The 10182-nt window shown below is 42.1% G+C and overlaps 2 protein-coding genes across 2 annotated transcripts in view; one reads left to right on the forward strand and one right to left on the reverse strand.

Annotated features, from left to right (window-relative positions):
• The window catches only part of SLC1A7 (solute carrier family 1 member 7), a 54609-nt gene extending 52810 nt beyond the window's left edge, over positions 1 to 1799 (forward strand). Inside the window, exon 11 of the mRNA XM_061451235.1 lies at positions 58 to 1799. Within this exon, the coding sequence (XP_061307219.1) occupies positions 58 to 294 (237 nt within the window). The 3' untranslated portion in view covers positions 295 to 1799. The remainder of the gene's footprint in view (positions 1 to 57) is intronic.
• Positions 1 to 10182, reverse strand: part of LOC133268311 (protein zyg-11 homolog B) — a 306890-nt gene that overhangs the window by 209586 nt on the left and 87122 nt on the right. The gene's annotated exons all lie outside the window — the stretch shown is intronic.

Genomic DNA, 10182 nt, shown 5'->3' on the forward strand with positions numbered 1-10182 from the left:
TCCTTTTGTATACAGCACACAGGGGCAGTATTCCAGATCTTAATGCTTTTCACATAGGTGCCACTGATCTGTGAAACTAAGCCTATTAACGTCCATCAGATTGTGGCTTACCAGAGAAATGGCTGTGTGAAGACCATGAATGCATCTCATGGAGCAGAAACAGTGAAGGCGTTTCAGCACCACATACCTGTACAAGTGGAGCAAGAAGAAAGTCCAGTAGAGAATCACACTAAGAAATCCAACAGTAAAGACCACTGCACTATTGAAATAAATGAACTAGAAACAAATGTGTAACTGCTACACTCAGGGGTATCTCATACCCCAGTGACCTGATAACCAGTCTCTACCTCACAGCTGGAAGAAGGACTTTTTGCCTTGAACAGGAAAATGTGGGAAAACGTGTGATTATCACCACTCTGCTTGTACTGGAGCAGGAGACCAGCTGTGACCGTCAGGAAAGGCACACAGCTCACACAAGACATGGGTTTCTTTAGGTGGAAGATTTCAATACTGAAAAACATAACTAATGGACAACTGCTGGTTTATTCTGCACTCATTTGACTCCAATATAGTATTTGACACTCCCTTGGCTTATTTTTTTTTAAGTTTTTTTATTTGACCCTTTTTGTTTTCTAACCAAAGCCTTTTTTTTTTGTGACTCTCAGTAATTATGAACACTGTATTTATGTAGATATTTTGTTATGTGATTTATGTATTTTTGGCTATGTTTCACCACAGCTGCTAAAGGTTTTGTCTAATATTCGCTAAATACAGAGTTTGTGCTTAGTTTTAGGACAGCAGGAAGAAAATCACACTGATTTCCTGATCTCAAGGGGTTACATGTATTACTAAATAACACTTCAAGCAGAGGTGAAGCAGAGCATGCATTTTTGCAAGACAGCATGTTAAGGTAATTCTGATGAGCAGCCTTCAGAGAGAGGCATTCAGGTGTGATACATAACACACAGAATTCCTAGGTCACTACAGAGCACAGTTTGCCTTCCAAGTGCCAGATTTATTAACCTTTTTTTTAACTTAACTCTTCAGTAGAGTCAGTACATGCACCTGCAGTGGCAGAGGCAGTGTGAGACCTAATCTGTAAGCACTGGTGCTAATGTGTCCTCTCCTGTAATCTGTAGACTGTTCTACTGTAAATATGTATAAACACAAACTTCAAGCTCATGAACCATACGCTTCCTCCTAGAAGCAGACTGGACACAAACTGGAACCTGATGATGCTGAAGTAATATGGGGGTTTTGAGAGGAGATTGCTGTGGGAACTGGCCTGGTCTTTTTTATGATTTGGTGGTTGATCTGCATTGACAGTTACTCCCTTTCCACTGTCTACTGAATCTTTCAGTTACAATAAAATCTGCTGAGTATGTTTCCAATGTTTGTGATAGAGAACATTTTTAATAAACCTGCCATTTAAAAACAGGCTGCCTGTGCACTTCTGCTATTAGCGTCTGCTTAGTTCTGTGCCAGAATGGAGAGTGGAAGTGAGGAGACCTTTTCAAGTAGTGGGATTCAATCCAGAGATGACATACTAGTTCATACCAGTACACTTGACTATATTTAGCTACTTGTGGTATATCAGTTTCAGATAACATGTGCCTTGTATTATAATACACTTCTCTCATCTGTAGAGTAAAAATAACCCAGTCAAAAAGGACAATTTCTGCACTCACCAAAAGCAGAGGTGCTTCATGCACATGATTAATGGTTTTCCTTGGAAGCAGGTATTTACCTCTTCTTTGAGGGCTGCTGTTCATACTGTTTCTTTTGCCATGCACTAATTAGTTGCCTCAGAAAGGTCTATATGGGTAGTTTAAATGTCAAATGGTAAAGCCAAAAAGAACAAACATACATCTTATTTGCCTATAGTTCCTGAGAAATGATGTATTCAATAGAAAATACACACAGTTGGTAACGTTATTTGATCCTAGAGTGAAAACAAGAAAGAAAGAACAAAAGAACAGGGAAGAACTGGAGTAATTCAGAATAATTTGCTCCTGAACACGGTCCTGTAATGGATCTGCTCCATGGAGTGCCATTAAAATGGGTATGGATATGAGAGAGCTGAGGCTGGTCTCTGCCTCTGTGAATGAGCAGAAGCATGACCTGACAAACGTAGCATCTGATCCTTTCATCTCAGCAGCACTGACAGCTCCAGGAGGTCCTCTTCCTCCTTCCCCAGCTGTCCATTCCTCCCTGCACTTCCTCCTCTCCTCTCCCAGCTGTACAGACCCAGTTATTTATGAAACCAGATGAAGAATCGGATGAGAAGTACTTTTAATTCAAACCAGTTCACATATGTTTTCAGCACAGTCGTAACAGGCAGTTGTGTCAACCCAAGTGAAGGGGTAACACAGGGACAAGAACAAGCAGCCAGGGGTGGAACTGTGTAAGCACATGTGCCTTTGCCAGCAAAGAATACATAAAGTTTTAACTTCATACAGTCAGTTACTTCACGGTTAACTATGTGAAGTGATAGTAAAACCCTGTCAGTCATCACTTTACAGTAACTTTGTATAGATAAAAATGATGACGAAAGAGGCCACGTAGATCCAAGATTTTGAATGAGTAGTTACAAACTAAGTGGTTTTGGATAAGTCTGCCCACACACCGTGCCAAGGTGCCATGGTCTGCCAGGCAGAAAGTTCAGCTAGCCTTACCACCACCACCTTCTCCAGCCACCTACAACATTTGGCTAACTACAAAGTGTAAATCCTTTTGCCTGCTTCTCTGAGACAGCTTACATAGTCTGACACTCTTCAGCTTAGTCATGTCTCAAAAGGTCTAAGCCAACCCCAGTACTAAGAAGCTGTGACTTCTACAAGGAGAACTTCAGGTGAGATAAAGCATCAAAGGCCAGAAGAAGCAGCCAGCTGTGCCACACAAGTCCTGCACAACAAAGAAAACCACGAGTGTGCCTTTTACACTCTGGCAAGTAGGGAACATGGAAGTCTCATGTGCGAGGGCATATCTTGATGGAATCAACAGGCTGTTTTAAAATTAGCCTTCTGCATTCAAACCTTATTCAAAGAATGTCCAGTTTTGCTTTGCAAATTTGAAATGCAGTTTTCATTTTTACTTTCTACTGTTCACATCTTTAAACCTTGGGGTTTATACTAATATGTGCCTCCCACTCAGCTGGGAGGAAGGCAATGGTCCAGTTTATCACCTAAATAACTTTATTCTTTGTGGTATAAATACTGCTAACTGTAGGCCTAGAGCACTTTAGTACTTTGTTCTGGTAAATACACATTGCTTAGTGAAGTGTGACCTTGACTGGAGCATCTGCCTGCTACAACAGTCCTCCTGTACTGAGCACAAGACCCCGCTGTTAATTGGGAAGCGGCAAACAGAGAAGGTAAAATAATTTTGATGGTAAGTTTTCATTTATGTTAGCTATTTTTTGTGTCTCACAGTGTTCGTTGTCAAGCAGCTTGACACACAGAGCAATTAGGCTAGCAGAAGCTTCCATATGATAATTGCATGCATGGATCTGTTCATATTTTCCAGTTATAATCACACTTCCTTCCAACAAAAATAATGAAGCTGTTGCTTATCAAGTTAGAGTGCAAGCTTTGTGTTGGTAAATATATTTCTCCTACTTTCAGAGCATAAAAACAAACATGTGACCTTTATAGTCTCAAAACGTTCATATGAAAAAGATCAGTCAATCAATCAATCACTAATTACAACAGTTTGCATGGAATAATCTCAAGTATATGTGGAAAGAACATATTTCATAACTGGCAACATTCAATCTTATTTTGAAGTTGCCTCCCCCTGCTAAAAAGAAAGGGAACTTAGCCAATAAAAGTATACTTAAGACACACTGGAGGAGAATGTTGAGGAGGGAGAGAAGATGATTAAGAAGAGTGGTGCGTTGTATACAGCTATGGAAGAAATACATTGGGAAATAACCCGAATTAACACATACTTATCAGAGACAGAAGTTTTATGCTGATTATTTTGCAGCTGCATTGCTCTAGAGATACTAACAGGAAGAAAGAAGCCACTGAAGATTGTTGGGGTATAAAATCATCCTTAAAGACATCTTAAAATAGGTTCCTGAGGATTCTGCAAATGCTAAGGAAGTTTTGAAGTAACGAATTGCTGTAAAAAATCCATGTGCAAGAATTAGAGCTGGGAGAAAGAGCCACAACCAGAGCATTTACACATCCCACTAACTCCCAAGAACTTTTGGTCGCCAACCCAAACACGGAACTTTATGGAACTAATAGAGTTGCTCATATTCCCAACTAGTCTTAATTGTTGCAGCTTAAATTACTTACTGTAGCTAAGCTTTCTTTGTGCCACCTGAATATGTATCCCAACATACAAATGATATAAATAATTAGATGAAAGATTAAATTGTAGGCTCCCTCCATGCTATACTGCCAATTGTGAAGCTTAGAAAATAGCTTACTTAGCTTACTTAGAAAATACAGTAACTCTGTGGCATCCCCATTTGGTGAGCTCTTGCTTTCAATTCTACAACAAACATCAATTTCAGTTCATTTTTAACAATAGAAAACTGATCTGTAATATTTTCAAAGCAGATGGAAAGCTCCATCTTCAAGCCAGATGGATGATCTTGGAAGTGACCTCAGTCCTTTCTGTGCTTTCCATAAAAATGAGATAACTACTTGCAGAAGGTGGTTGACGTGTGCAAGCAAAATGTGTAACCTGGGAAATGAATTGAATTTGGAAAACCCAGGCTGCCTTTGATCTTGCCCACTGCTAAGTACTCCTGTGTCTGTGTCTCTACTGAACAGCCAGGTGTGTTTTCACATCCAGACAGCTATCTTTCATTACAGTCACAGTGGCAGTGAGGAATTGCTACTCTTCCCCTCCAGGCACTAAGCTGGCTGAGATCACAGTCTTCCAGCTGAGGACTAAATACAGCAAGGAGAGACAGCAGTGAGGTTTTCCTACAGGGGTGCTTACCGCTGCCTGTCTTGCAGTGGTGAGCACATCTTTTTGTGCTGGAAAATATCTGATTGTGCTGCATCTGGAAGAGAGGCCTCAGTATAGACAAATTTAATGCATCCATTCACTAAGGGGTGAGCTGCAAATTAAATACATGTATTAAACTTCTCACTTTAGCCTGTGATTTCACATACAGCTAAGGCAGCAATAGATGCTCAAAATTACATTCCTCACCAACTACTTTGGAGCACACTGATTGATACTTCTGGAATTTATAAGAGGGTTTGTCTCACAAAACCTCAAACAGATGAGATAATACAAACAGATGAGATCAATAGAACAGGAAGGGTGGTCACTGCTTCAATTCAGTTCATTATTCACTGCCTCAGACTTCTCATGTGACCTCATGGTCAAGTGACCACAAGAACTCAAGGTTTGCTTCTCATCTATAAACAGAGAAAAAACAGTTTTCTCATTTGCACGGTGTTGCATGATAAGAATAAATCAGCTGAAGACTGAGACAGTTACATAAGACATATGATTACCTTGGATTAGCCACTTCTATCTCTCTAGAAGCCCATCTTCACTACTCACAATATTCACAGAAATTGCCAGGCTCCTGTTTGAAGTGACAAAACCTCAGATTCCATCATTTACCAAGTAGCAACAGTTGCATCTCCACAGCCTAGAAGATGATGGATGGGAATGGATTTGGCACAGCTGAGACTTTGGCAGATTTGTGTCACAAGATAGTTTAGATATTTTACAGGCTGTCAAAGTAAAATCACAGCAATCTGTTACTGGGAGAGTGGTACTTTGGGGAATGAATAAAGAAGGCTTCAGGAAGACAAGATGGTGAGTCTTCCATAAAGTGAAGTGTTTAATCACTTCTTCTCCTGCAATAGAAGTCAAACATCCTTTTCATGCTGGCTCCAAAATGAGAAGGTACCAATAGCTGCAGATGTAGGGATGGAGCAAGCCATCCCTCACAGAGCTTCTGCTGCTGGACAGCCACTAAAGACAGATCTGCAGGTATCTATGTCTGTGACTCACAGGTCATCCCTACACACCTTATAATGAGCTGTATTCCTATATTCTTGACTATCTCTTCGCTCGCTAAAAATTATTGGAACAGACTATGCAGTTAATAGAGCTACTCTTTTCCTTCTCCTCTTTGTGATGTGATGAAAACTGATTTGTACTCCCTCAAAGACCTTTGGTGATAGGGCATGCTGTTCTTCATTCCAAACTAGTGTAGCACAATCAGTCCAGCACAGAAACAAGCAAATACTGTTCCTGAAGTGATTTTAATAAGGTCATTACAGAACCCTAGACTCCCCATGCCACTAGGAATTATAGACGTGCTCAGGGTAGATCACAGTTCAGGTTCCATCATAGGAGTTTTTCTTCTGCAAGGTACAGAGTTCTGCATCTGTTGCTTTAAAAGCAGTCATCTTTCATCACAAAGAGGTATCTGCACTTCATTTAGGAATGAAACATACACTTGTGTGTGTCTGCGCACAACACAAGCTGAAAGTCAGGATTCAACCCACCGCATGAAACTTACTGTAGTTAATTCTTGCTTTTGAACTTTCCTAATAAAGATATAAAAGCTTTAGCTTCCCCCCAACCCTAAAGAAGGGTATTTTAATAAGATGGAAAAAGCAAGGGAAGCAAAACAAGAAGTGTTTTATGTTCACAGATCTCTCACATTACATCTGGTATAAATACTGTATGGGCTAAATGGCAAAACCAAAAGAAAAACAAGACCGACCTTGAGATGTTTCATTATGATTTCATTGCTTCTAGTGGTTTTATTGGGTTTTACCACTAGGCTATTAAAAGCATGTGGAGATTAGACAGAACTAAGTCAAACTGAGTATTTTCAACCCTAATCTTCCATCTTCTTTTCCATTTAAATATTTTAAATAGTTCTTCTATATTTCATGACTCTTGTTGAAAACAAAGTACAGAGATTTGGATAGTCTATATTTTATTTAGAGTTTATTCAGGAAATGTATGATCTTTGTTTTAGAATAAATCATTCAATCTTCTCAGGGTTTTTTAATAGAAAAAAAAGCATTTATCTGACATGAAATCATTCCTAACCAAATATCTGGGGAACGAGGAACCCGGATGGACAGCATGTATCAGGCCAGCACTGTGGTTGGAGCTAGCTCCAGCAGAAAGTTCAGAAAGAAAGGCTCAAAGCTCTCTAATGGAGAGAATTTCCCCTGTGACTGCTCATTCTTAGTTGTTTTCTCACTGGTGCAGTGCACAGGACTGATGTACAGCTCCAGACTGTTCTTTTTGAGCAAGTAATCTGCAGCTCTGCAGAGCAAATTTCACAAAAGGTCTTGGAGATTATTTGTGTCCAGATGTTTTGTTTATCTCCTCTCTGAAAGCAGGTGGGAACAATCTGGAAGACTCACTTCAGTTGTTTCTGCCTGGTTTGGCACTGGAAGATTCACTTTGGTTTTTCCTACCTGCTTTACAGAGAGAGAAGGAACAATCGAAGTGAGCCTTCCAGTGCCAGCTCTTTTAAGCTGTGGATGATGAGGGTGCCTCAGTGCAGCAACTCTCCTGTCTTCAGCACATCAGTAGTGCTTTGAGTTTTATCCCACTACTGCATTTGAATTAAACAGAACGAAAACAGAGGTCCACCGCAAAGAAGGGGAGATCTGGAGTACTATTTAAGTAATCAGTCAAAGTTAATTTAATCCTGCGTAAAAAATATATCCTAAGTAAAGAGGTTTTAAAGCTAATTTCTTTGATGACTGAACAAACACACAAGTAATAAAAGCACGAGACTCATTCATTTCAAACTCATTCATTTCATTTCAGCAACTGGAGCTGAGAATACTGCAAATCAATCTCAGTTTTTATCAGAAGCAATGTTCTTGGCAGCATCATAATCATATGCTAAAAACAGATTCTGGAACTACCATGGGGAAAACTTGAGATAGATTGTATAACTGCATTAAAACAGCCTTTGCCTGATTCAAAACCATTTGAAGAAGGACTTTATTGATGGACTGTTTAATGTCCTTGGATACTACTGAAGAATTTTTATGGAAACACTTTGTATACTGGATTATTAGAACACATTTATCATCCATCCTCCACATACATCTCACAGCTGGCTGACTTTACAATGGCACTATGAATCAGAGCTACAGGGCACACCAGTATTTTCCTCACTAAGTGAGATGGAGTTCTTTAGGGAATTTACTCACTGTTCTTATGTTAGCAACATAGTAAAGCAAGTACAATGACCTTCATAAATTAATCCCATTAGACAAGGAAGTATCTTGAAAAAACAAGGCTAAATTCATATTATGTAAAACTCTTTATGTTTAAGCTTTTAGGACAACTGTTCTCAAACCCAAGAAGAAAGACTCACCAATACTACAGTATAGAATAAAATAAATTAGTAGAAGATTGGGCTGTATCATAGAAGCTTTCCAAGAGACTGCTTCCCATCAAAAATATTATTTGTGAAATATGTTTTTTTTCTCATTACTTTTTTTCTAAGCAAAATATGTAAGAACGTTAGTGGGCCCAGTCAACATGGTGACAAATAGCATCATAAACTAAACTCTACAAGACCTTAGAGCAGCATTCCAGTACCTAAAGGTGCCTACAAGAAAGCTGCAGAGGAACATTTTACAAGGGCACGTAGGGGTAGGATGAAGGAGAATAACCACCGGAAACCACTGCTGAAAGAGAACAATCATGACACTTCGATCATGGCCCTCCTGCTTCCCCACTGTGCGGGCCACTGAGGAGCAGAAGAAATGGCAGTTGGGTCCCAGGGGGGAGGACACTTCCTATTCTCATTCCCTTTGTTAATGCAGGTCCATAGCCTCACTCCTGCACATACCTGACTTCTGCCACTCCAGATCCTCAGTGTTTTCAGGCAGAAGTCCCCTCTATCCATCTTGCAAAGTAGCAGAAGGGGAGAGGGTTTGTACCACAGATGCCTTAGGAGCAGGCCTGCCACCCCGACTCTTCAGCGTCTGCAGGAGTTGGATGATCCTTTCCCCAGCTGCCCTTCCAACAGACAATCCTGTAGGACTTATGGGAGGGAGCTAAGAAAAACAGTCTCCGAGTCCCCAGAGCAGTTATTCTTTTGTTCAGATGATCCAGTAAATCTGCAGCCCCCCCAGGCATGGCTGCCTGACCCAGAGCTGGCTGCGAGGAGGGCGGTTGGCAGCTCCTGAGGGAAGCAGCCCTGCAGAGATGCTGTGCTGCTGCCAGCAGGCTGCAGTTTTCGTTAGGAGGTGCTCCCGCTGCCCCAAGGGAGCACTTTGCAGCCTCCCTCCTGCCCCACCACATCCCCCTTCAAATTGACTTCAAAGTTTTCCTTTGGAGTTCTTTTGTTTCTTTCTTAACTCATTTTTCCCTGGAAGAGTATCTACTTACTGTATAAAGCACCTCTTTTTCATTAAACACAACACTTAAACCCCAAACACCACACCGCATGGTGTGGCAAGGCCCGCAGGGCACAGCAGGGGCCCCCTCACCACACCACAATGGCGCTTGGCCTCCCCAGCCCCTCACCCTGCCTCCCTCCCTGGCAGCATGGTTGCTGGTGTTCCCCACAACTCACCCTGCCTGTTGCTGGTCACCCATGAGGTCCTGTTGCTCCCTGAAGAAGGGCTCACAGGGAGCCATCTTGGAAGACGGGTGGCCTCAGGCTTGTGCCAGGGCGCCATCTTGGAGGAGCGAACAGCCTTGTGCCACTTCCCTCTCCACAGAGGAGCCGCCATGGCCGCTTCTCTCCTCACAGCAGGCAGGACGGCGCCAGCTCCTTTGTGAGGCCTTTTTGCCCATTTGGGGCAGGAGTGAGGAACATGGGGAGCAGAAGGAAACAGGTCCCCCCACATCCAGTCTGACCCCCAGCGCCTCAGCATGAGCCCTACAGCCCCCTCCCAGCACCCAGGCAGGAGAAGGGGCCGTACCCCCTTGTGAGGAGATAAAGCCTTTGAGGAAAACACTATTACCCTTGGCCTTTACTCTGAGAAGCCCCCAAGCCAGTGGGGTAAAGCGGTGTGGGTCAGGAGTGAGGGGAAGACACTGGGTGCCTCAGTCCTTGAGAGGGGATGGCCATGGGGGTGAGGAGCCTGAAGGAAGGGGTTGAGGGGAGAAGGGTCTGTCCACACTGCAGACGCAGCCGGGCTACGTGCCCCCATCTGAAATCAAAGCTCATTATCCAGGGGCTATGTCTGGCACCCGCTT

This window comes from Pezoporus flaviventris, unplaced genomic scaffold (genome assembly GCF_033815535.1).
Source record: "Pezoporus flaviventris isolate CSIRO_AGI_PZ_B2104156 unplaced genomic scaffold, CSIRO_AGI_Pfla_v1 ptg000013l, whole genome shotgun sequence".
NCBI classification, from domain to species: Eukaryota; Metazoa; Chordata; class Aves; order Psittaciformes; family Psittacidae; genus Pezoporus; species Pezoporus flaviventris.